Source organism: Scophthalmus maximus, chromosome 5 (assembly GCF_022379125.1).
Source record: "Scophthalmus maximus strain ysfricsl-2021 chromosome 5, ASM2237912v1, whole genome shotgun sequence".
Taxonomy (NCBI): domain Eukaryota; kingdom Metazoa; phylum Chordata; class Actinopteri; order Pleuronectiformes; family Scophthalmidae; genus Scophthalmus; species Scophthalmus maximus.
Genome location: NC_061519.1, coordinates 662,501 through 690,273, shown reverse-complemented (window position 1 = coordinate 690,273; position 27,773 = coordinate 662,501). Strand labels below are relative to the sequence as shown.

Genomic DNA, 27,773 nt, shown 5'->3' with positions numbered 1-27,773 from the left:
GTAATGTAAATAAATACATGCATACATGGGGCATTCAATTTTCGTATAACTTAAATTTTCCTAAACATTTTTGTGCATCATTAACAGTGACACAGAACAATAACACAATAGAACTCAAATCAACTGTTGGCATGTCAATCTTCCTTCGTCCTTATCACAAATGTCATAAAGGTCACAGCGGTCACATATAACCAGTATGTTTTCATGATATATGAATATGTGATGCCGACGCATACCACAAGCCACACTTCTATTTAAATACATATGTATTCCATTTTGCCCATCTTGCAATATATAAATCCTATTTCAATCTTAGAGGAAAAGTTAGTTTTTCCATCTCATTGATCTCTTTGTTAATTTCTAGCCAGTAATCCATAGTAGGTGGATCGGCCTGTAAACATAAACGAGCTATTTTTTTTTTTTCTGGAAAATTTAATATTTTCAGAAGTTAGTTAAGTTATCTTGTCAATTCTTCTGGTAGATCACCTAAATAAAGTGATACACATGTCTGCATACCCAGAATTTGCTTGATAATTTCCCAGATATTCTCCCAAAATATTTGAATCTTTGGACACCTCCACATCCCCACAGCTCCTCCAGCATGCATGGCTTAATGACATTTGATGCATTTTCAATTTAGGAGTAATGAAAAAATGAACAAGGTTCTTCCAACAAAATTCACACCAATAAGCAGAAAAATTAGTAGAAAAACATTCTCACATATGTTCTCCCATTGTTGGGAGGTTATTTTATCATGCATCTCTCTTTGATATAACAGGTGGAAATTCATCTGCCTTTTGCTATTCCTTGATTCCTTGATATAGTATATTTGTATTGCCAGCTGTATCACTCGGTTAGGCTCCAGATTAGTCTCCATGGGCAGCGCCAGGTTTTTCCAACTGCTGTTGCTTAGCAGTTGCTATATGACAGCATGGTGTCATTAAATGATCAAAATTAATGATTGAAAAATATGGGGGTGTTATAATAAATTTTTTTTTCCACAAAATTCTTGGTGTTGCTTAGGTGTTGCTACGTCAAATCGATGTATTTTGAAAAGTAGTGGCGTAACTGCTAATATCTGAAAATAAATCCTCCTTTTCCAAGTTGTATTTTTCCTCTAGTATTTGAAAGCTTTGTAGTGCATTTTTTCATTACGCTACAGTAATCAGTAATCCCTCTACTCATCCAGAACTGAAGCCTAGAGTCCATACAGTTTGGTTTGAATCCTGTATCGTATGCAACCAGTCCAAGTTTTTTTTAACTGGGTCCCAGTGTTTCCCCTATCTTTTTTTCTTTTTTTTGTATTTTACATATAATGCAAAGCAGAAGTCATTTAAGGTCACTTTCCTTACACACCTTATTCCTCATTCCTGTATTAAAGATTGTGGATGAAACTTAACGTTTCATCCCCCCCCCCCCCCCCCAAAAAAAAAAACAAAAAAACAAAACACCCAGTAAACCTAGGGGAAACACTGGGGTCCACAGGTTTAATTGTTTTAAAAACATTGCCTGCTCTTCCGCCTGGTATACGCTACAAGCTGCCTTTAGCCTGTTTTCTCTGCCAACCTGCTGGTCTGCTGCAATAAAGGACATATTGCAGCAGACCAGCAGACCAACTTTCCCCATTGTGTACTGCTTTTTGGTTCAATCCCCCCCGTTACAGTACAATCTGGCCAGTCATGGACCCAGCAGACACCTCGTCACCATCAAGTCGCTTAGAGAGGATTGAGAATGTCCCTCAGTGACACGAAGCAGCAGCTTATAACCAAGTACAGACTCTTGCAGCCTTAACCACCCAGATGCAGCAGCTAACAACTGCTTTAACCCAGTTACTTGTTCCTGCACCCCCAGCACCGCTGCCAAGGTATGCTCCTGAGCCCCGAGTGGGGACCCCTGAACGCTATGCTGGGGATCCTGAAACCTGTGGCCCCTTTTTGAAAAACTGCTCCCTGCTATTTCACCTGCAACCCCATACGTTTGCCTCTGAGGAAGCTAAGGTAGAGTTCACCATCAATCATCTGACGGGGGGAGCTCGTCTCTGGGGAACCGCTGAGTGGGAGAGACAGACTCCTGCCTGTGCCTCATTCCAAGCATTCTCCCTAGAGCTTCGTAAGCGTTTTGGCCTGGGAGTTTCCGGCTCAGGCAGAGCCCGAGGTCTCATGAGCATTCACCAGGGGAACCAGTAGGTGGCCGACTTCTCCATAGACTTTCGCACCAAGGCCCGCCGGAGTGACTGGAACTCTTCGACCCTCTGTGACGCTTTTCGTCATGGTCTGGCTGACTACATGAAGGATGAGCTAGTCTCTCATGATCTCCTGTCGACGTTTGACGAGTTGATTTGGCTCGCCATCTGAGTGGATCTTCGTGTTTCGGGCTCGGAGACAGGAGAAGAAGCAGGCCTCTTCGGGTCATCAACCTCATGGCCGTCAACAGAGATTCTCCTCTGCCACCAGCTCCACCACCCCTGCAGGACTACAGCCAGGGGGTCCTGAACCCATGCAACTAGGCCGCACCAGCCTTACACCGGAGGAGCAGGAGCATCGTCGACAGGCTAATCTCTGCCTGTACTGTGGCCAGGCCGGCCATTTTGTCTCTTGCTGTCCAGCAAAAGCCAGGGCTCACCAGTAGAAGGGGAAGTACTGGTGAGCCATACCTCCATGCAACCTTTCCCAAACCAAAGACCCCTGTTTCACGTCAAGCTTCTCCTCCAGGAGGGTTCCCATTCCCTTTCCACCTTCATAGACTCTGGGGCTGATGCCAGCATCATGGATGAAGGGCTCGCCCGCCAGATTGGGATTGGTTGGATTCCTTTTTCTCACCCGATAGCAGTCAACGCCCTGGACGGTCATCTTCTTGGGACTGTCACTCATCAGACCACTCCGGTCCACATGTTCCTGTCTGGTAACCATCATGAGACCATCCAGTTCCACATCCTGCGGTCAACACATATTCCTGTGATCCTGGGGTACCATTGGCTGCGTCGTCACACAACCCACATCTAGACTGGACAATGGCCGCCATCGTTGGGTTGAGCTCTTCCTGCCACCAGGTCTGCCTCCGGCAAGCTGCCAAACCTCTGCATGCGCCTTGGCCCAAGTCGACTCCAGATGTGGCAGGGGTTCCTCCTGTGTACCAAGATTTCAGGGAGGTATTTAGTAAGGCCAAGGCAAGGCCTTACCCCCTCATCGCCCTTATGACTGTTCCATCGACCTGCAGCCCGGCACATCCCCTCCCAAGGGGCGTCTGTACTCCCTGTCCAACCCTGATAGGGAAGCCAATGACACCTATATCAATGACTCTTTAGGTGCAGGCGTCATTCGCCCTTCTTCATCTCCTGCAGGGGCGGGGTTTTTCTTTGTGGAGAAGAAAGATAAGACTCTGAGGCCCTGCATTGACTCCCGGGGACTCAACGACATCACCATCAAGAACCGCTACCCCCTTCCTCTCATCTCCTCTGCGTTAGAGCTGCTCCAGGGATCAACCATTTTCACAAAGCTCGACTTACGCAACGCCTACCATCTGGTCTGGATCCGGGAGGGGGATGAGCGGAAAACTGGCTTCAACACCCCCTCCAGACGTAATGAATATTTGGTGATGCCCTTCGGTCTCAACAATGCCCCTGCTGTGTTCAAAGCCTTGGTGAATGACGTGCTGAGAGACATGCTAAATCGTCATGCGTTTGTCTACCTGGATGACATTCTGATCTTCTCTAAATCCTATGACGAGCATGTCTACCACGTCCAAACTGTCTTGCAGCGTCTTCTGGAGAACTCCCTCTTCGTGAGGGATGAGAAGTATGAATTCCACGCCACTTCCATCCCCTTCCTGGGGTACATTGTGGGCCAGGGCAGTATGCAGATGGATCCGGGCAAAGTATTGGAGGTAACCTCCTGGTCAGTTCCAGACTCCCGCAAGCAGTTACAATTGGGTTCGCCAATTTCTACCGCCGTTTCATTCGCAACTACAGCTCCATTGTCGCCCCTCTCACAACTCTCACCTCCTCCAAGGTCCCCTTCCTCTGGACTCAGGCTGCAGAAAAAGCCTTTCTGACCCTCATGTCCCAGTTCACCTTCGCTCCCATCCTCCAGGTAACCGATCCAGATTGTCAGTTTGTGGTGGAAGTGGATGCCTCCGACGTGAGACTGGGGGCGGTCTTATCTCAACGTTTGGCCACGGATGAGAAACTCCGACCCTGTGCCTTTTTCTCTCGACGCCTGTCACCTGCAGAGAGAAATTATGACATTGGCAACAGGGAGCTGCCGGCCGTCAGGTCGACACTGGCTCGAGGGGACTAAACAACCCTTTTTGGTATTGACTGACCACAAGAACCTTGAGTACATCAGAACATCCAAGAGACCAAATTCTCGCCAGGTACGTTGGTCTCTGTTTTTCACCGGCTTCCACTTCTCCCTTTCCTACCGTCCTGGTTCCCGCAACGTCAAGCCTGATGCTCTGTCTCGCCAGTTCCAAGGGGAGGAGAATGCTGTCAATGGATCTGATTCCATCCTCCCGGGCTCCGGCAGGATTGCCACCTTGATCTGGGAGGTTGAGGAAAGGGTGAAGTCTGCCACCGACGGTCAACCTGGACCCAGTGCTTGCCCCCCTAACCGTCTATTCGTTCCCCAAACCCTGAGGTCTGACGTTGTCCAGTGGGCCCACGCCTCCAAGCTAAATCCAAAGAACCCGTGACGTCCTCCTTCAGGGGTTCTGGTGGTCTACCCTAGAGGAGGACACAAGGGAGTTTGTAAACGTCTGGCCAGTCTGTAACCAGCACAAGTCATCTCGCCAGGCTCCAGCTGGCTTCCTACAGACTCTTACAGTGCCACATCGCCCTTGGTCCCACATATCACTAGATTTCGTCACTGGTCTACCTCCATCTAACGGCAACACAACCAATCCTCACTGTGGTAGACCGGTTCAGCAAGATGGCCAATTTTGTGCACCTGCCTAAACTCCTCTCAGCCAAAGAGACAGCCAGGTTGGTTCTCCTCTACGTCTTCCGGCTTCATGGTCTCCCTGTCGACGTGGTATCAGATCGAGGACCCCAGTTTGCCTCTGTTTTCTGGAAGGAGTTCTGCGGACAGGTTGGAGCGAAGGTCAGTCTTTCCTCCCCCAGTTTTATGGTCAGATGGAACGTAAGAACCAGGAGATGGAGACGGTGCTTCGCTGCATGGTCTCACAGAATCCAGCATCCTGGTCCCAACCAGACCTTCATCTGCCGTTGTCACCGCACCTGGACCCAAGCAAGGTTTTCACTCCTTCGTTTGGCTGAACGTTATGCCACCTCTGCCAACCGTCGTCGTTCTCAGGCGCCCACATACCAAGTCGGGCAGTCAACTGTGTGTGGCTGTCAACCCGAGACCTTCCTCCACGGGTTGAATCCAAGAAATTGGCACCAAGGTTCATCGTCCCTTTCACCATGGAGAAGGTCCTAAAACCTGTGGCGGTGAGGCTCAAGCTCCCCCAGTCCATGCGGTCACCGACGAGAAAGCCCACTTGTCCCTGCTGCCCCACCTCCACCGCCTCCGCAGTTCATCGACGGGGGTCTCACCTACTCCGTCCATCGCCTCTTCTGATCCCGATGTCGAGGAAGGGGCCTCCAGTACCTTGTCGATTGGGAGGGGTATGGGCCTAAAGAGAGATCCTGGGTTCCTGCTTGACACATCGTGGACTCCCGACTCATCACGGATTTTCATCAGCAGCACCCTGACCAACCCACTAGGACCTTGGCTGCCCAGGTAAATCCCCGGTGTGAGGCTCCCCCTGCTCCTTCTCCTGAAACCCCGAACAAAGAGGAACCATCCTCGGAGGGGGAAGGAGCATTATCTGACGGCAAGGGATTCACCCCGACTTCCCTGCCACGGTAAACACCTCTGCCTTCTGCCCCCAACTACGAGCTTTGTCAGTGTGTTTCTGGAGCACTGTCTGCCTGTCTCCTCGGCAGCCTGGCTTCTCCCTGTACCTGCTCTTCGTCGTGAGTTTCCAGCCATCAATGCTGTGGGTTGCCTCATTTTACAGACTCTAAGCTGTGTTACACCCCAGTCGTCTGGACTGCTCTTCCAACTGGTATACGCTACAAGCTGCCTTTAGCCTGTTTTCTCTGCCAACCTGCTGGTCTGCTGCAATAAAGGACATTGCCAACTCTCCCCGTGGTGTACTGCTCTTGGGTTCAATCCCCCCGTTACACCGACATCACACCAGAGAATTATTGTTTTCAGTTGGGCAGCAAAGTAATAATCCCTGAGGTTAGAAAATGACATGCCACCTCTTTCTTTACTGATAGTTAATGTACTATATCTAATCCGTGGTTTCTTCTAGCCCTAACCCTAACCATTCATGAAATTGGCTAATGGGATTTTAACTGGTAAGGACAAAATCTTTTTTGCTTACAGTATCATAGTTTCTTTTATACAAGTCACTGGGACAGCGGGTTACCCAAACCCCCAGATTATATTTAAATGTTAATGTTTGTGTTTTTAGTATGTTGAGTTTGATAATGAAATTTATTATTATTATTATTATAACCTGAGAATGCGCCAAATGTGTCAAGGAAAACTGCCTGGAGTGATACGTCCGGATTTGATTGTATAGGGGTGTAATAATTCACAAAATTCATGGTTCGGTTCGATACAACACAGTGGTGTCACGGTTCGGTATGTTTTTGGATACAGCAAAAAGTAGAAATGCCAGAGAAATTTAGATTTATTAAAACTGACATAATAATAATAAAAGTTTTTTGACTTTGAACAATGGCCTATCTTGTGGGGTGTCTTCTAAGCAGTATCCAAAACAAAAGCAGCTCTTTTTATAAAACATTGTGTAGTATTGTAGTAGTTATGAACAAATACAAACAAAAGAAATTTGTTTGTATCTTTACTCAATTTTCAATTTTATTGTTTCTCTTTAAGAATCTTCTTAATGTCTTCGTATTCTTTAAGTTTACTGCTCACCTCGGGAGGGAAGTTGTGTGCAAACACAATCACTTCCCCCCTCATGAGTGATCTTCTTTGCCCTGGCGGTTTTTAGTATTCTCTCTTTGGTTTCGTATCTCTGGAAGTTAACCAGAATAGATCCTGAGATTGCTTCATCTCGGGATTTATGGCAGAGCTTATGAGCTCATTAAATTTGTAGATCGGCGTCTTCGTCGAGGCCCAGCTCAGTCTTCAGAAAGTTGCCAAGGAACGTTAGCGTTGAAGTTTCCTCTATGCCCTACTTCATTCCATATATGGAGATATTATTACGGCGCGAATGTCCTAAGTCTGTTACCTAACCTTGGAGGGTTCGCTGTTGTTTGAGAGAGCAGTGTTAATTTTGTTAACGAAAACTATGACGAAAAATGTTCGTCATCAACCTTTTTTCCATGACTAAGACGAGACTTTGCTTAGCTAAAAATAGATCTGAAAATGATGATGAAATTAAGTTTTGTTTTTGTTGACGAGACGGGTTAAGATAAAATTACATTTTTCAACGGCATGCATGTTGTCCAGCAGCGCGAACCTGCATCTCTTTGGCTGCTCAATTTAATTCAATTCAATTCAATTTTATTTGTATTGCGCCTAATCACAACATACTTCGTCTCAAGGCACTTTACATACGTTAGGTCAATATTACACTATTACAGAGAAAACCCAACAGTTCCCACAATGAGCAGCACTCAGTTATGGGCGAAACATCTGCTGATGTATGATGGGAGCTCCCCCAGCTGTCTAGGCCTATAGCAGCATATCTAAGAGATGGTTCAGTAAACAGTATACAGAGCCAAGTGATCTGTTGGGATAATATGGAACTATGAGCTCTGTAAGATATGATGGAGCTTGATTATTAAGGGTTTTGTAGGTGAGGAGCAGGATTTTTGAGTTTTACAGGAAGCCAATGCAGAGATGCTAACACTTGAGAAATATATCTTTTTTTCTAGTTCCTGTCAGAACGCGTGCTGCAGCATTTTGGATTAACTGGAGGCTTTTCACACACTTATTGGGAAACATCCTAACCACAATGAATTACCGTAGTCCAGTCTAGAAGTGAAAGATGCAGGAACTAGTTTTTCAGCATCCTTTTGAGATAGGATGTTTCTAATGTTCTTGGTATTGCTCAGATGAAAGAAAGCTGTCCTAGAGACTTGTTTTATGTGCGAGTCAAAGGACATGTCCTGGTCAAAGATAACTCCAAGGTTGCTCACAATAGAGCTGGAGGCCAAAGTTATGCCACCTAAGGAACTATATGCTCAGATAATATTTCTCTGAGGTGTTTAATACATGTAGTATGACCTTGGTTTTGTCTGAATTTAGAAGTAAAAATGTAAAGGTCCTCCAGGCCTTTATGTCTTTAAGACAATCCTGAAGTTTGTCTACCTGATCTGGCTTTAGAGATCAATACAGCTCGGTATCATCTGCATAACAATGGAAATTGATGTGGTGCTTTCTGATAATATTGCCTAAAGGAAGCATTTATATAAAAAATGAAAAAGGTCCCAGCAGAGAATTTTGTTGAACTCCATGACTATCCTTTTTCATCCCAATCAAATTTTGTGCTTTTTTTAAATTGAAGGTCTGTGTATGCTTGTAAATCACTGCAAATTTTCAATATTAACTTTTGTAAGATTTGCAGTATTTCTGACCTGAGTCTGACCTCTTGTAGCAGCACCAGGCAGCCTCATCAAAGAAGAATACATCCATGACTGTATACAGATGGACCTCCCACCTGGCATGCCTCTGTCTGACCATCAAACAGCTTTGAAGCTGCCTCCTCAAGACTGCTATGGTCAGCCCCTGCCCCCCCCACAGCTGTCTTCTGAGCCCCATGGACCCCCACCTGTCAGCAGATACACTAGCCTGCCTGTCTCACCCAAAGGTCAGCCCCTCATTTCTCATTATTCAACTAACTTGTTCTGCTAACTTGAGTGAATACTTAGAAGCCTCCATTAGATAGACAGACAGACACAATCAAATACTGAGCTCTCCACTGCTCTCAGACACATAGTTTAAGTCTGGTCTAATGTCTAAACTGTTGTCCTTCCAGTATCCTGCTCTGGTTCCATGCTGCCAATGCAGGCAGGTCACAGTGACGGTCGTCTCCAAGCTGCATCTCCACAGGCTCAAGTCATGACCCCGGTACCACGACCACCGACTCCAACACAACCCCCACCTCAGCAACAGGCTGCCCAGCAACCCTCACAGCCCCCCCATTCACAACAACCCTCCCTATCTACTGCTCACTCACATGGACAAAACGGATACAGCAGCAATAAACATTCTCAGAGCCAGGCGGTCTTCCACAGTGAGTTAACACACACTGTATGTAAGATACATACATAGATATTTATTCAGTATCAGCATTGTGTTTCACTTTTCAGGGATGGGAAACTTCAATAATTACCTAATATTATATAGTTATTAATCGTTTAAATTATATGAACTGGTCACTGGTCATGTTTTTTCCTTTTCAAAGTGTGTGTGTGTGTGTGTGTGTGTGTGTGTGTGTGTGTGTGTGTGTGTATTTACTATGGTTAACACTGATCATTCTTTACTTCTCTTTAATCCAGCAGTTTGGACAGGCAGCAGCACAGCCTCCTACACTCCCATAGGACCCCAGCAGAATGGGCGTGGTATCCAACAACCTCCCCTCCATCACCCAAACCACCATTGTAAGACATGCTCTTAAACGTAAAAGGATTCACTTAAAATCTGGGATGCATGCTTCTCTTTATACTGAAGATCTTATGTCACAAATATTACTGCTTCTGACTAATGTACACATCTCTCTGCTTTCCAGGGTCTCAGCATCACGCCTCAACCTCTTTCCCTCCTTCTGTGTCCAATCATCCAGGTTAGCGACCATTATACTGTCACTATTGCAAACTAGGGTTGTCAAAAGTATCAATACTTTGTTACTTTTTCGATACCACGTTAATTTCATTTGCAATAGTATCGAAAATACCCAAGCTGATCTCCAATCAGATTTTCAAGTTAAGCCTTGGAAACACTACATGATTTTCAAAGTCGTAATATCACTGTACCGTTCATACTACACAATCTAATCGCAGGCTGTCAGTGGTTGTGCAACACTACATGACTCATCTGCGACGGGGATTCACACAGTACACGATCCTTCACCAGGAGAAATGTCTTCAAAGTACGTTTTTTCACGAAAACACAAGCGACAAGTGGGAATCGTTTGTCACTTTCACGGTAAACGTCAAAAAGAAGCTCTGATCAATATATTGCAGGATACTCTTATGTTGACAGGTCAGAAACAGAAGTAGTTTGAGCGGACGCTCTCTGTGTTGTGCAGATGTAGAGAAATAACTTAACGCATTAACATGTGGTTCCAGATTAAAGTCAGCTCGGTTACGCTCATCATCTGTTGCAGTGAAAACGCACAACATGACAGAAACAAGCCCTGTCCGCGCAATGATTTTTTTCAGAAACATGGAAAAGGCAAAGAATGTGTGAAGCGTGTTGTGCTACAGTGCTTCCCCCGTGTTTCCAGGTTGACACACTCACTGTCTGTCACATCACAGCTCACACTGCAGGAGATGGGTTCCCTGATGGTTCCCCGACGTGTCCAGATATTTAGCCTGCTATATATCTGAAAGACGTCGGCGAGGCCTCGGTGAGTCACTTTGATTGCGTCGTTGGTAGTTCACACGAAGCAATCGAGTGCTGATTTTCATGCCCCGATTTAATGCTGATTTTCCTTCGACTTGGCTTGACTCGGCATTACCGAGTGACCACCATCCTGAGTCTCTGAGAAGTACCAAGGAAAGTAGAAAAGGAAAAGGGTCAGAGTGCTGTTTGGTGAAAGACTCCAACAAGCCTTTTTTTAAATGGTGTTGATATCAGGCACGTAAAGTATTTTTAAGAGGGGATAGCGCAACATCGTTGATCAAAAGTGTAGATGGCGTGACTGAGATACTAATCGGTGTCGACCAGAGGAGGAAACACCACAAATTTGGCTTAATGTTTGTTTTGAAGAATGGAGGACAACGACGTAGTAACGTTGTATGAACAGGGACATTTTTTATTTCTCATACACTGACAGAGACTCACTTCCTGCAACAAACCCGCTGGACTTGGGGGGAGGGAGTCAGTTAAAGTACTGTAGCTATCATACAGATGGACAGTAGGCCATAGGTCCAGTGTTGGTCAGGCGTTTATTAAGTCCAACGCGGAACAACAACACGGAATAGGCGCACACAGAACACACAGCAGGAGAACATACAGTCTATACTGGGCAAACACCGATACCTGGGAAATCCCAGTGTTTCCCCCAAACACTCTCCCACTCCCCTAACTGACGGGCTTCAGTACTAACACCATGCTGTCAAAATACTATGATTTCTACAATTAAAAGTAAAGGCAACACTACAAGCATATAGGAAAATGTAGGACCTTTTTACTTGTTACTGTTATTAAAGGGGAGTATTGTCTTTTTTATACTAATATCGTATCGAAGTCTAGAATTTTGGTATCGTGACAACCGCACTGCAAACCCAACAACAAATTAATGAATTTTCATCAAATTTGGTGGGAATATTACTTGATGATTAACTTTTGGAGCAGATCGGTCAAAGATCAAGGTCAAAAAAATATAGTTTGAAAACACACTTTACAAGCTATCACCACACAAAAAGTTAGAAAATTATGTCATGCATAATTCAAAAATATATTTTTTTCAAGGTATCTCAGCATCCTGTATGACTATAGACAAGATCTAAGCCGGGGTAGCTCGCGGTCGGCCGACGGAGCTCGCGGCTCGCGGCCGGCCGGCGGAGCTTCTGAGTTCAGAAGTATGGTGCTGCACAGAGTTAAGTGAGAATGAGCTAAAGCCCTGTTCATATCTGGCATTAGAATGTGTTTTGGGTGATCGGATTACAAGTGGACTTCTCTTAGTATGCCTGTTTACCCCTGGAATTAGAATGCGACCAAATGTGTATGTTCTCAACCAGTGGCAGGTTGTAATGCACTTCCCGTTCCTGGTCTGCAGGAATTTAAAAGAAGAAGAAATCCATAAAGTATAGACTGGGTCTGTTCCTTGGTGTGTTCCAGGCAAATCAAACTGGCCAAGATGTTTGACAAATATCTATCTTCGTGGAAAATTTTAGATGATGACACAGCTTACACGATTTTAGAACCAACTGAATGAATGAATGACTCATTCTGTTAGAAGACGTCAACTGAGTAGGTGGTTTTTGCAATGTGGCCCAGTACACATTTTTGTTCAGACTGCTAAAAGAATGTGGCCACATTCATCCCAGACCACCTCCCAATGTCGTCTGAGTGATCGGGTCTCAATGCATCTGAGCAGAGCTTAAAGCTCACTTGATGCTTGAAGCACATTAAGTCTATGCTATGAAATGTGCTATATAAAGAAACTTGACTTGACTTACTGTACATCCTGGTATTGTGCATTGGCGGTTGACAGTCAATAAAAAAAATTTGAATTTCTATAAAAGTAGGGATGGCGACTGGATAGATATTGTACCTGCTGTTCAAAATATGGAGAGAATGACTTTCGCTGAATGTACGGATTGATAAATACTTGCAGTACTGGGAGAAATCGATCACAGGATCTTCACCGATCCATTACTGTATGATCTGGCATGTATTTCTATCAGTATAATGTAAATGTATAGGTGACCAACAGTTTTGTTCCAACATGTTCAATTGTATCTTTGTTTCTCTAAAAATAAAGTTTTAAAAAAAAGTTTAAAAAAAAGGGATGGCAGAGCATGGGCACCGGAGTTTGTAAGGTTTATAATTAATGATCTATTTAATTTTTTTATATTTTAATGTTTGAAAAGCGTCAACAATTATAAGCTTGTAAGAGGGTGACTCCACTGGTTGCAAAAATAATAGTCTCCTAGAGACTTGGTTATGTGTGAATCAAAGGACATGTCCTGGTCAAAAATAGCTACAAGGTTCTTCACAGTAGAGCTGGAGGCTTAAGTTATGCCATCTAAGGGACTATATGCTCAGATAATGTTTCTCTGAGGTGTTAAATACAATGACCTCAATTTTGTCTGAATATGGAAGTAAAAAATGATAAGTCATCCAGGCCTTTATGTCTTTAAGACAATCCTGAAGTTTTTCTACCTACCTGCATCTGGCTTTTATAGATAAAGATATAATAGGACGAGAATATGAACATGTCCACTGTCTGAGGCCATGAGAAGGTTGTGGGAACCTTCAGCAGTGCTGTTTTTGTACTATGCTGTTTTCTAAATCCTGACTGAAAATCTTCAAGCAAACTATTGAACACTTTCAATAGTTTGATTATTTACATAACCAATTATGGCTTTTTGAGCAGATGTTTAATTACTGCCACCTTAAGGGCCTTTGGTATGTGGCCTGTTTATAGAGATAAATTGATCTGATATGGAACTGTTAATTAAAGTTAATACATCATTAAACAGCCTTGATGGAATAGGATCTAAAAGACAGGTTGAGGGCTTGGATGAAGTGACCAATGAAGTCAGCTCAGACAGATCTATGGGGGGGGAAAGCAGTCTAGATATAAAATAGGCGATACTGTTAGTTCTGAGGTTACTGTATTGGACAGTGTATCTGTGCTATTAGATGAAAGTGATTAATTTGTTCTCTGATGGTAATAATCCTCTTAGTAGAGAAGCTCATGAAATCATTGCTAATAAGAGTTGGAGTAATAGACTGTTCAGTAGAGCTTCTACTCTCTGTCAGCCTGACTACAGTGCTTTTTCTCTATTAGTGAAGAATAATATGTGGCTCTGGCATTTCGAAGGGCTTTCTTATATGTTATTAAACTTTTCCAATCAAGGTGAGAATAATCTTGATTATTGGAACACCCCTTCTTTTCTAACCTACGTGACGTCTGTTTTAAAGTACGTGATTGTGCAATGTACCATGGAGCTGTCCTCCTCTCTTTGACTGTTTTCTTTTTCAGAGGGGTGACAGTGTCAAGTGTGGAACATAGTTAGGCTGCTGCACTATCAACAACATCATCAATTTGTGTGGAAGTAAAGTTTTGATAACTTTCCTGCACCGTACTGACACATGACGTGGAGTAAATAACAATGGAATTTTTTCCTTAAATTTCCTTACAGTTTTCTGATGGACACCTGCTGTAATAAGTTTAAACAGTTGAATTGGCAGGGTGGCATAAACAGTTTTAATGGGGTGTTGTGGGCGCGACTGCTGAAGCGCAGAAAACATGTAAGACTGCAACTCTGCTGGTCCCAACTCTTGACTGTCAGGGGTTTGACCGTCTAGGTAACTGAGTCAGGTTTCTACAAATGAGAGCTGCACCATCCAAAGTAGGATGAATGCCGTCTCTCCTCATCAGACTAGGAATTCTCCAGAAGGTGCGCCAGTTATCTATGAAGCTCATATTGTTATCTGGACAACCATTGGTTTGAGGATGATGTGCGACTATACATGTCATCACTGGTCAGGTGGGGCTGGGGTCCAGAGAAAACTACAATATCAATTATATGCTCCTAGACTGTTACACAGATATCAGAGTTTGGACACTCGTAATATTTTAAAGCTCAACGTGGATAAGACAGAGTTTTTGAGTATTGCTACAGCCATTGGAATCTGTTTAAATGGTTGTAGATCTTTCCCTGTAACCAGGGTCACAGCGATGTGGCTCTCTTTTACCCTCTCCTCTGTCATTTAACCTCTCCTCAGTCATCCTCCCACTTGCTGCAGCTGTGAAGGGGCTTGGGGCTTGTCTTTGACTTGGACCAGCAGAAGTAGAGGGAGGTGTGGGATAGTTCATTATGGCTGCTGCATTGCAATTATGTATGCTATTAACCTATATTTGCACAATTAAATTTTTCTCCGTGGGCTCCTGCTAGCTTAACATACTTGAGGTGGAGGAGAAAAACTGTTAATTTCTCCACCTGAATATGGTGGACTGTATTTATATGGAGCTTTTCTAGTCCTACTGACTACTCAAAGTGCTTTACTGTCACAAGTCACATTCACACACATTCATACAGCGCTGCTATTTACCACACTTTATCTGTCACATTCAGGCTGCGACACAGACACAGATCTCTCATCAGGATTGGGAATAGCAAAAATTCATCATAGACAAATGCATTAATTTCTTCAATACCGTTATCAGCACCGATAACGTCATAGCTTATTAATACTACAGCTTATCAATACTACGGCCCCTAGGGCCGTTTGATACCGGGTTTCGTTACCCATCCCTAGATGAGACGGAGCCCAATCTCCTCGCAGCTGCTGGATGCATATAGGAGAAACACTGCACTCTTCTCCCCTTTTCGTAAATCATCTGAAAGCAATCTAGAATGTCGCAGCTAGACTTCTCACTAGGTCACATAGATGGTTTCTTATTGTTTATATACTTATTTCTCTTCATTGGCTCATTATCACATACAGAATTCAGTTCAAAATTGTATATGCTGTACACCATCAAGCCCCTACATATCTAGCCGATCTGCTCCACCCTCTCACTCATCTGCTTGCTCTTTTAGATCCAACAATTTAAATCTATTACATGTCCCATGCACCTGTCTAAAGACTTGTGGTGACCGAGCTTTAGAGGCAATGGTACCAAACTTGATAAATGCAACACTTGTTTTAGTCTGAGCCAGAGTTTTGCTAACTGCCTGTCTGTCAACCACTTGATTCGGTATGTTTGTCATTGCAGGACCAGAGTTCTGGTGCTCTATCTCCTACTTTGAAATGGACGTTCAGGTGGGTGAGATGTTCAAGGTGCCCTCCAGCTGCCCTGTAGTGACAGTGGATGGTTATGTTGACCCGTCGGGAGGTGATCGCTTCTGCCTCGGCCAGCTGAGTAACGTCCATCGCACAGATGCCAGTGAGAGAGCCAGGTGAATTAATGTCACCCTCCAGTAAAATTCTAGTTTTTAACTTTGTTAACATGTCCGTATGACATTTTGAATACAAGACAAATGAGTGAAATAAGCAGCCTCACGCCTTAGCATTTCCACCTTAACAGTAGTGAACCAATGATAATTTTAAAAACACTGATTCAGACAACCACAGTTTCACATGACACATAGATAATGAACTAATCCTTTAGAAGCTAGGTGGATTTTACAAGCTAAGTTAGAAAAGTTGCTGAAATACAATGGTTACTCCAGTGTTCTTTCTTGGAAAAAAAACTCTAAATATGCAAATTTGTGGAACAGAGAGGGTTTTTTAGAGTTAAGAAACTTAAATGTGCTTAATTTCATTTTTATTTGAAACACCATATGAATCAAGTATTATAATGTATTATTTATTAATTTTAATTTGCTTGATTGTTTGCTTTCATAAATAGTTAATATGGTTAAAGTGTGTGAGATGACTACAGACAACACACTGAAATTACCTCTAACAGTTGGGATTTTTTAGCTCACCCTGTGTCCTGCCTTTATATACTGTGAAAATGAAAAATAACAGTAGCGCTGCAAAACCTACAACCATTGGGAAATGACACTTTTATTTGAGACAGTCTTGCCGCATTTCTGCTCAATCATCTTATAAAGTGGCTTCACGGCCCATTTTAGAACGTTTCATAAGTTGCCTGGTGCAGCCCCCAGAAAGGTGTGGACTACTGTCCAACAAGATCTGTGTAAGAAGCATACCAAGTCCAAGAAGGGGCCCCTGTACAAATAAAATAAGAAATTTAAACTATTTTCAGAGAGAATGAATAAAGGAATACGAGATATAAAAGCATAAAATACAGGGCATTATAAAGGTTACAAGACGTGTAGAAAGTAGGTGAAATATTCACTGTGTGATATTCAGTAATATGTGCTAAGGCTGGGATCCCCATAATTTGCCTCAGCTTCCGTTGAACTTGACAATATATTAACTCCTGTTAAAATAAAAAATACATGACAAAGACATGATATTTGTTTTAAATGTAAAAAATCCCAAGTTACTTCTCTGATGTGGTCCCACAGTGGTGAATTGACCTTGTCAGAACCATCACTACTCCATCTATTTTTTACATTAGACAAATCGTGGAACAACGAATAATTGCACCTGTGTTTGATCTGTGTTGCAGGTTACACATTGGTAAAGGCGTGCAGCTGGAGTGTCGTGGTGAGGGCGATGTGTGGATGCGCTGTATGAGCGACCACGCTGTGTTTGTACAGAGCTACTATCTCGACAGAGAGGCAGGCCGAGCACCAGGGGATGCTGTGCACAAGATCTACCCTGGAGCTTATATCAAGGTGTGAAACCAGCTCATTCTCTCTCTCTCTCACACACACACACACACACACACACACACACACACACACACACACACACACACACACACACACACACAAACAGGTTCTGCATTAAGCATGATGCTCACAGGTTACAGGACACTCTGACATTGAACCAAAGTCACATTTCTGTTTAAAATTATAATTTTAAGTTGCAAATAAGAGTGTGTCTTTGTTGTCAAGCATGAATGGTACTATGATCTTCAAATTGCCTCTCCCGCTGTTGTAATTTAAGCTGCATGTGTTGTTTAGGTGTTTGATCTGCGACAGTGCCATAGACAGATGCAGCAGCAGGCAGCGACGGCTCAGGCTGCAGCTGCTGCACAGGCAGCTGCTGTGGCAGGAAATATTCCAGGTCCAGGCAGTGTTGGAGGCATCGCACCTGCAGTTAGTAAGTGTTGTTAAGACTTTGTTTGACATTCTCACACACACACTGGAATCCAGTTTGAAATGGTACAAGACGAAGGGGACAACCAACCAGAAAATACAAAGACAAGAAATCTCACTAAATCCTGCCTCTGTCCCCTTTGATTCTGTCACTGACAGATCACTACACAAGTGTCCTGTGAGTGATGATTGAGCACTCACAGCATTTAAACTTTATTTACGAAGCGGTAAGAGTTGGCTTCTTGGTGGAGGTTGCTGTGGCAGTGTACAGCTTTTGACGAAGCCTGCAGACATGACTCAGGGCTGATCAAAGTCCTGCAACTCCTGTTTTTCTGGTAAAAATTTAGCTGTTAACATTTTTTTTCATTTCATTTTTTCTGACAATTTCTTCTAAAATAACTCTTATGTCTCTGTCAGAGATATCATAATAAAATATTTGTCATAAGGCATGTCTGTATCAGATTGTTGTCTTGTGCATTATACTTTTTTACCTCTGTGCACTTTGTTTTTTACTTACATTATCATTATAGGTATTATTAGGGCTATCGCAGTTATTGCAATACTGTGGTTATGCCATCGCGTCATGCCCACCGCAGAGTCAAACAACAAAAAAAGAAAAGAAATGCATTACATGGGCGATGCCAACCCAGCATGAGCGTTGTACATACTATTGCTTATATACACTACATATATATATATGAGGTCATGTGTCACAGGTTGGCTTCGAACTCACAACCTTTGGTACGTGAGACAGATGAGCTAGCACTCCATTAGCAGACCAATGTTACCAGGCACAAGAAAACAAAACATGAAAGAATGAAACCGCGCTTCCAAACACCAGTTGGGCCGACGGCCGTGAGGCGGAAGGCCGCTCTGCACTTCTTCCATTTGGATTTATCCAGAACATCCAGATGGCCCCTGCTATAAAGGTCCTGCCAGTTTCATAATGTTGGAAATTGGTGGAAATCTGTCCATGCACATATTCTGTACACACACACACACACACACACACACACACACACTGACGGTGTGAAAACAATCCCCTGCTCCCGACTGTTACGGTAAGCAGAGGGATTCATGTGATCCAGGGAAATGCCACAAACATGACATCGCGTCTGAGGATTAGGCATCGGCCATTATACGATGCAATGCCAGCCACCCAGACATCTACCTACGGAGGTAACGGCGGCCCGGCGCTATGTCAATTAGGAGTTTTGCAGGAATAACAAAATACATAAGAGACAGAAACAAGTGGCGAGTGCTTAAGCATTTAATAACCACTTGCACTTTAGCGCCTACAAATTATGCTGAATGCCGACCAATATCCCTGCTGAAAAGTCCCCCACTTAATGACAACACTGGCATTAACAGACATTTACTAACCTTCAAACTTTTAAAATAATTTTATAGCACATGAAATTTATGTACTGTATTGATATTTTATGACGGTTACTGCAGCAGTATCAAAAGTATCAAAAACAATACTGCAACAGGCCTAGATATTATCAGTAGTAAGATATATAGGCCTCCCAGAAATCCAATACACAGCAACAAGAAGCTCATGTTTCTTTACCTGTGAAGGTTATTTAAGTTTGTAACATCCACTAACATGTGACATGACAAACATTAACATGAATGTGCGGCTCAGGAGGTAGAGAGTGTCATCCACTAACTAGAAGGCAGATGGTTCAATTCCTGCCTTCCGCCTGACAGCATGCTGTACTGTCCTTGGGCAAGACACTTAACCCCAAATTGCCTGTGATGACTGTGCTGTAAATGGCAGTGCTGTATGAATGTGTGTGAATGTGACTTGCACTGTCAACACATTGAGTGATCAACAAGACTAGAAAAGCTCCATATAAATACAGTCCATTTATCAATGTGTGTGTCCCGGGGCAAAACATTTAACCCTAATAATAGCCTCTGGCGGCTGCTGGCAGTGTATGTATGTGATAGAAGAAGCAGCGCTGTGTGAATGGCTGAATGTGTCTTTGGGTGGTGGATAAGACTAGAAAAATGTGCTATATATAAATACAGTGCATTTACAGTCCATATACATGTGCTTTTTTGTTAGCGGTGACTACGTGGAGCTTGAGGACCTTTCAGTCCATGACAGTGGGCGTCAGTGTGAACTCCTCTGTACAACTGAGTGTGCTGTGACTATAAGCTCCACTACACACGCTCTTTGTGTGATTTCAGGTCTGTCTGCAGCAGCGGGGATCGGTGTGGACGACCTCAGGCGACTGTGTATCCTGCGACTCAGCTTCGTGAAGGGCTGGGGGCCTGACTACCCTCGGCAGAGCATCAAACACACCCCCTGCTGGGTGGAGGTCCACCTGCACCGTGCTCTGCAACTTCTGGATGAGGTGTTGCACACTATGCCTTTGGCAGACCCAGGGCCTGCTAACTGAAGACCACGACTGTGTTCAAATTCCAATCAGGATTTTATGAATGTGCACACACAGAAACACCATTGGATTATTTTTGCTTCAGGCCAAAAATGCTTATTGATACACACAGCAAATCTATCAGAGACACACAGAAAAATGAAATGACCAACAACACATTATGCTTGTAACAATCAATGCTCTCAGACATACACACACATGCACACACTGAAACCCAAAGGTCCGTAGCTGTAACAGACATACACATGCTGATGTAATTGGGACTGTTGTAATGCTTTACTCTACAATCTTAAGTCAAATGCAAGAGAGTTGGGTCCATTAAGGTAAAGATTTTGAGTTTGTCTCTACTGAAGATATTTGTATGCACTGTAGGAATCCAGGGATGAGTTTCAGAAATCCAGTTCCCCTATATGCATTTGGATTTCCTCTCATTGTAGGAGGGTTCTCCACATACACTCATGGAATAGACACAGAAATGTACAGATTGTGTCATCCACTTATCACTCCAGACAAATAACTATAACATGAAGTTCTCTTCATGTCTTATCAACAGCAGAGGTGATGTAGAAGTATGGATTACCGAAGTCAATCTCTGTGCTTGTACTGCACTCTTTACTCTATGTCCAACTCAAACTGTTAACCCTCTTGTGACCCTCTTGTTACGCTCAGCTAAGACTATTATTTTTGTACCAAAGCCTAAAAAGCCAAAAACATTTCGCTTTAAAATAGTGTTGTTGTTCCTCTCTAAACAGTACGACCCTGTTTGTAACCAAATAGTTGGTGGAAATCACCAAAGACAAAATACCTCATCAGTACAGTGCAAAATCTCAGTCCAGTTTTCTGCTTTGTTCATCGCTTCACTCAGGTCTGCAGTCGGACTGTAAGGGAACGTTCTGTCAGACGATCACTGGTATTTGTGAAGAGGCTTCTGGGAACTTGTAGTCTCCACACAGTAACTTCAGACCAAACATCAGACTCCATTTGTGCCTTTCTGTTCTCTGATCTGACCAATTGGGATCATCTCTTCTAGACATGTGACTGGCAGTTCATCTGTCACTAGTGGCTTTGTGTGTTTGTCCATGCTCAGTCTGCAGAGGGACCAACATTCTCTGTTGAGTATAGATCACACAACACCACTGATGTCTTGACCCTTGATCTGTGTTGATTCTGTCACATGGCTTTTTGACCATAAAACAGTGAATTGTAGCTAAATTAATAAGGTTTTGTGCTACTTAAATGGTGCTAAAGGTTTCAAGCAAAGATTATTCTTCACATTTTCAATTCAATTAGATCAGAATAATTGATAAATTAGAGCAGAGTAAATTGAATGACACAGGGCCTGCAGCACTAGGGCAGGAAACGTGGTCGACGATGCGAGGCTGACTGAACCATGTGGATGGAGACACCAGACATGACTGAACCTTTGCCTCACTGGGAACATGATCTGTTGATCTGAATTCAGAGATGAGGAAAGGATTGGTGAGGTGACATGTGTAGTTTGACTCTGTCACGAAACTGAGAGACACATATCATCTGATTCAGTTGCTTTACAAAGATCACCATTAACATATGCATATTTGTGATTTGTGCCCTTTGTTGTCAGTTGTAGATGCACCAACACTGGATTGTAAGACAGACGCACGTTTGTCTTTGTTCACATGAAGATTGATGTTGCACATTGTGATTCGGCTTTCAGCTGTTCAGAACTTGTAGATGATATTCTGTGGTCCCCTCAGGTATCAGCCTTTCAAACTGGTTTATACCTGAGTAGTATTGTTTATTGCCTTAGTCTTTAGTGAGTGTAAAATATGAGTACGCTTGGCACTATCTTAATCTAAGCATGGACTACACAAGTACATGTCATATTTATCTGTTCTGCTCTGCCCAGGGAAATGTTCAAGCAGGCTTTCTCAATTAATGAGCAAATTCACCATCATTATCTTCATCATCATCCTGATCGCTCTACAATCAAATCACAATTCATTACATCAAATCAGCTCCATGATGTGTCCAGAAATGCGTTGCAGGCGGGGCCTGCACGTTGCTTCGTTCTGTTAGTGATTCACTATTGATTCAGACAACTGACAACAAGCAGCCACTTCATCACGTCACTAGTTGGAGGTGATAGAGTTGGTACCTGCAAGCTGTTCACCTGACAGCTCATCAGGGGATTCTCTGTGAGCTTGTGCTACTTCCTCAGGTCCTTCTCACACTATGCCAAAGAGGAGGGTTTTTTCTGGTCCTAATTATTTCCAAATTGTATTCCATACTAACTAAAGGGAAATAGGGAAGCCTAAATGAAACCCAGGAAAACACCCCTTATTCACAGATACTGTACATGTTATTGCTTGCTTGGAGACAATGTCCCAATGTTTGCATGTTCAGCTGAGCTAGTGTGCACTGAAAAAAACCCCACTCAATTTAAATAGCAATTATCACATGAAGTATACACCAAATTAAAAAATGTTGTGGACCACACAAAATGTGAATCCTCCATACTCCACACATGGGTTGATTGTTGCATCTATGGTTTGCATGCTGCTTCCCCATGGCAGGACTGCATCGCACGTTTGTGTGCAGGGGCGGGGGTTTCCCCCTTAAGGTCTTTACACACTGGGGGTGTTTGTTTTCTTTCGATAAATTCTCACGTCACTGATGAATATTTTTGTAATGAGTATTTTACACAGAAAGCCAGTTACACAGCAAAAAAGCCTTTTTTGATGTTGATTTTATTGGGCTTTCACACTGTTAATAATAATGATAATGATAAATGACATACACCGATCATTGCAGTATAGTAGTTCAGGCTACACAACAACTGACCTCAGACAGAAGCCAGACAATGCTCTGGGTCAGTGGGGTCCAGATCCTCTGCCGACTCAGAGGCTGATAGGTCTTATCAACCAGCAGAGGTTACATTCCAATTCCCTCTACAGGTGCAGCTCAAAAAATTTAAATGAGTATAATGAAAATGTTCAATTTTTAAATATATACTAATATTTAACAAAGTGAAAATTAAATATATCCTAAACTAATAATATGTAAAATAAAATATTTCATGTATTTTTAAAATTTCGATAACGGCTTACGGCTGGAAAAAAACATCTCAAAATATTAGAATATTTCATTTCACGTTTGAGTAAATTACTACTCATACAGTATAAATACAGTGTTTCTCTCTGTCCAGTTCAGTACACAATACCAGAATCATGGGGCAGACTGCTGAATTGACAGTTGTCCACAAGATGATCATGGACACTCCACAAGCAGTGTATTGAACCTCCAACCCTCTGGTTAGTGGACAACCCTCTATATCCTGAGCCACAGCAGCCCAAGCAACCACACACAATTGTCCCACCCACATCCGCAAATATGTTCTGAACAGGGTCCATGATGGAGGCAATGGACTCTTACACTACCTTGTAAATAGGTAAATCGCTTTTGTGGAGTATCATCACTGGATTGAAGACGATACTAAAGAATGAGCTGATGCAGATCAGTTTGAACCTTCCTGCCAGTATGAATAGTTTTGATGCAAAATACTTGCAGGCAAGTATTTATCATTTTTGTGTTGTTTTTTCGTCAAGTCCTCAGTGTGTAAAGACCTTTCACATAGACAATACCTGGTCAAAACTCAAGTGCATCTAAAGCGCATCTGGAAATGCTCTGAAACAAGTGTGACAAAGGATTTTAAATATTTAAGGTTCAGTAACTATTTTTTGGGCTTCCAGCCACATCTCATGGTCTTCATCAGCGGATGGAATTTGCTCAGGCACACAAAATTAAGACGTTGTAATGATCAGATGTAAGAGTGAGCAAACTCCATCCACTGAAGAAGGCTGTGGTTTGAAAGTCAGTAAGTGGAGATACCGAGTCAGATTACTGCAGGTTGTTCATGTCACACCTCTAATTCTCAAACTTTGAAAGAAGTTGTGTTTCTCCAGCAGCGTATGCAAGCACAGTAATGATGATGACAACAACTATCTTCATCACAAAATGAATTTAAAGCTGCAGTCAGTGTTCATCACTGGCCCGAGCCACACGTCCTCACGACACTGTAGAGTTGCACTATGGGTAGTGTGTAGAGTGATGCGTCAGGGCAGAGGCAGTTTCTCTGTGTTTGTGTGATGCGTTTAGTTTGCTCAGAAGAAAATGAATGTTGAAAACAATGAAGAAGAATGAATGGCAATAAAACATCTTAAAAAAAGGTTTGGATTATATAATTTAAAATTATTATTTTTTAATCTCAGTGTACATGATCAGGACACAATGTGAAACATTTCTGGATTTCATCCCAAACCAAAATCCCTGATAATGCATTTATCATTCCAGTTTGTAATGCGAGACAAACAGAAAAACTCAAACACCATCCCATTCATACAACATTACATAGTTTTATTCTGACACTCAAACAAGATTGAAAATATGTAGTAAGGAACTGAATTGGCTATATTAGAATATTGTTATTTTTATTTCGTAGTTATTTTATTGTAAACGTGTTGCTCTTGTAATGTTGACTGGATATTAAATAAAGTAAAGGAAAAACAAATGCTGTTGTCATATTTATACAGACTGTGTTGATATAAATATTGCTGTCAGAGAAGCCCATCAAACAGCATTCCAACATGCTTCACCCACTGTCTAAATACACACAAAGCTTTTACAATTACATTACAGTGTGTATGTAATGCACCATTATGTAAATACATATGAATAGCATATAAATAGGATTATAGATTATCTATCACATTCAAATTGTACAAACAAATCAACACACCTGACTTCTCACCTCTGAACCCTGACACACACACACACACACACACACACACACACACAGTGTCAGTGTGACTGCAGAGGAAGAAGTGAAACACATCCCACATACTTATCACTCATAATGAAAACTGAGGACCTATTTGCAGGCATTGAACTATCCGTTTAGAGCAGATACATGTGGGAGACAGTACAGCTATTGGCCCATTGCATTTTGTAGTCCATCTTCAGAAATGTGTAGTGTCTCCACGGCAGACGCATCAACAACATCGGCCGTCGCATAATGACGTAGTTTATTGTAAGTGGAGTGTCGATATACAGTCTATGAGTAGGATTCTCTGAGCAGTGCTGTCAGCTTTTTCTAAGTCCTATGAATCGTCCTTTACACCTTTCCTTCACGTCATGACGTTTTCCATTGAGGTCAAGGACTAGTAGATAGGAAGGACAATCCGAATCCAACCATAGGGTTCTTCCTCCAGCGCAGAGAAGGACAGGCCACAATCAACACACACTCAGTCCTTCCCACACAGCCCCAGACACATAGTGCTGTTTTCTCAGATCATTAAAAATAATTTTTAATATTTGACAAAAATAGATAAAGTAAACTTAAAACACTGTTTTAAAATTATACTTACTGGGCCAAAAGTGAAAAAAGAAATTTCCCTGTCTTTTTCTAAATCAACCAATTCACCAAATTGAATTGATAATTGGGTTCAATTGAGTTCAACGAGCCACACCCAGGCAGACTTGTTCATTCTAAACATCACTTCAATAGAACATGTCTGGCAATTTGAAGTAAGCTAAAAGGACTCACACATGATGCCTAGAAAACTAAGGAAATGCAGAGCAGATGTGAAACAAATCCAAAGAAATCTATCAGTCTGGTAAGGGGTGACAACGCCATTTCTAAAGCTCTGGGACTCCAGTGCACCACAGTGAGAGCCATTATCTACAAATGGAGAAAACTTGAAACAGTGCTGCATCTTCCCAAGAGGGGCACACAAGCAGGTTCACCTCTGACTAAAGTGCTCCAAAACCTTCATTGTATTTCTTTTGAGCCATTCAAAGTGCTTACTTGAATCCAATTGAGATGCTGTGGGAAGACCTCGAATCCCCTTGGATGTGAATGAATTAAAGCGATTCTGCAAAGAAGATTGGGCCAAAATTGCTCCACTTACGGCAACCAGTGGGAGGTCAAAGAGGATTTGTCCACAAAAGGGTGAAGGAGTGAATTCACATGCTCCAATACAATACATGTTCATGTTGACCTGACCTGCAGCGCGCCAGTGTTTTATGTCAAGAGTGAAAGAAGCACCAATCCATAACTCACTGCTATTCAACTGTCTGACACACATATGCACAACATGATCCAACTGCAGTTTGTAGCAGTTTATGTGGGGGAACATGTATAATAGTAGTCAGATGGTGAAGCTGAATGTGATGTATGTAGCAGGGACATAAGCAGAACATGTGGTGGTGAGTTACTGATCATGTAGATCCACCTTGAGGCAGGATGTCAGCAAGCAACACACAAACGCATCTGTTCCGAGCTGAACACAACTAGAGCCTGGTTGACTAATATCACACAGTATCTGCTTTTATGTTTGCTGATATGAATGTTTACATTTTATGTAAAATATTGTTTATTTTCTAATTCACGTTCTATGGTTGGTTGTATTTGTGTTTTCTTTTTCTTTTTAGTTATTTGTAATAAAGTCTTTGTTTTTGATCATTAAATCATTTTCTTCATCTATTGAGATGAGGTTGAGAAGGATTATTCTGTGGCTGTTCCCTTTAGAGCTCAATGGTGTACGTTGATGTTTTCATACTTGTTTTCTACATTTTCAATAAAAAAACTAAAAAACAAAACAAAGATGAAGAAGCTGTTCCATCCCCCGTCAGCGGGTGGCGCTGCGGTGCAGTCCGTCATTCAACGAAGAAGAAAACGGTGAGGTCAGGTGGGACCTGACGCGGATATCCGTCAGAGAGTGGAACTTGTGAACTGGTGTCCTTAGAACAGTGGTGTGGACGACGTCTCAACACCGCGCGGTCCAGCTGCCAACCAGCGGGAACAGCAGCAGGTCAACAGCTGGCTGTCGTCGTTCGCCGAGCAGCCGCCATGGACTCGTGGCTCCGCTTCTCCGCGCAGAGCCAGGCCAAGGAGCGACTCGTCAGGTAAACTGCGACACTGAGCTGCCTCAGGGGAACAGTTTGTCTGTGACACGGCTGGGGACCTCACGACTGGTCTTAGTGGGGCTCCTGTGGCTCTTCCACATTATGAAACCTACGCGAGCGTCAGCTGGAGGTTTTGGAGCATTTCCATACACAGATGTGAACGGTCAGAGCTGAAACCAGACTCACTGTTCACAGTCTCTGAACATACACTGCAGAGCGTTCAATTCACTTTGAATCACAACAAACACCGTTCCAAGGCACTTCACATAGTGAGGTGGAGACCCCGCAATATTACAGGAACAACAGTTCACACAATGAGCTGCAGGAAGAAGTCTGTACAGAACCAGAACATCTGCCCCGATGTGAGAGAGACCAGGAGCAGCAGTGTAACCGAACTCTCTCACTGGTTCTTATAATGAAAGTAGTACTGACACCTTTAGATGTAACAATGTTAGTACTAATAATAATGATAGTTGCATAGTAGTGTCGGATGGGAAGGCGTGTCCCACCAACGACCTCTCTGGCACCATTGAGAACTCTGTGGTAAGGAACCTGGGTGTGACACTGGACGACCAACAGCCCTTCGCTGACAACATCTCAGTGACGACCCACTCCTGAAGATTCATCCTCCACAACATCAGGAGGAAACGTTTGTCCGTTTCTCACCGAGAAGGCGATGCAGGTATTGGTGCAGGCTCGTTATCTCACACCTCGACTGCTGCAACTCCGTCCTAGCTGGTCTGCCGACATGTGCCATCCAACCTCTGCAGCTCATCCAGAATGCAGCGGCCCGGTTG

General features: G+C 43.1%; 2 protein-coding genes across 7 annotated transcripts in view; both read left to right on the top strand.

Annotated features, from left to right (window-relative positions):
• Positions 1-24,580, top strand: part of smad10a (SMAD family member 10a) — a 43,196-nt gene extending 18,616 nt beyond the window's left edge. For 4 of the 6 annotated variants that reach the window (XM_035633357.2, XM_035633356.2, XM_035633353.2 and 1 more), the window contains 8 exons: positions 8,638-8,850; positions 9,019-9,276; positions 9,542-9,643; positions 9,772-9,825; positions 15,661-15,844; positions 17,029-17,197; positions 17,489-17,627; positions 19,823-24,580. In XM_035633357.2, coding sequence (XP_035489250.1) covers positions 8,638-8,850; positions 9,019-9,276; positions 9,542-9,643; positions 9,772-9,825; positions 15,661-15,844; positions 17,029-17,197; positions 17,489-17,627; positions 19,823-20,034 — 1,331 coding nt within the window. In that variant the 3' untranslated portion in view covers positions 20,035-24,580. The remainder of the gene's footprint in view (positions 1-8,637; positions 8,851-9,018; positions 9,277-9,541; positions 9,644-9,771; positions 9,826-15,660; positions 15,845-17,028; positions 17,198-17,488; positions 17,628-19,822) is intronic. The other 2 variants (XM_035633354.2, XM_035633355.2) reach the window with 2 other exon arrangements.
• A 2,181-nt stretch (positions 24,581-26,761) lies between these two features.
• The window catches only part of pex11b (peroxisomal biogenesis factor 11 beta), a 5,201-nt gene continuing 4,189 nt past the window's right edge, over positions 26,762-27,773 (top strand). The window contains exon 1 of the mRNA XM_035633360.2: positions 26,762-26,976. Coding sequence (XP_035489253.1) covers positions 26,921-26,976 — 56 coding nt within the window. The 5' untranslated portion in view covers positions 26,762-26,920. The remainder of the gene's footprint in view (positions 26,977-27,773) is intronic.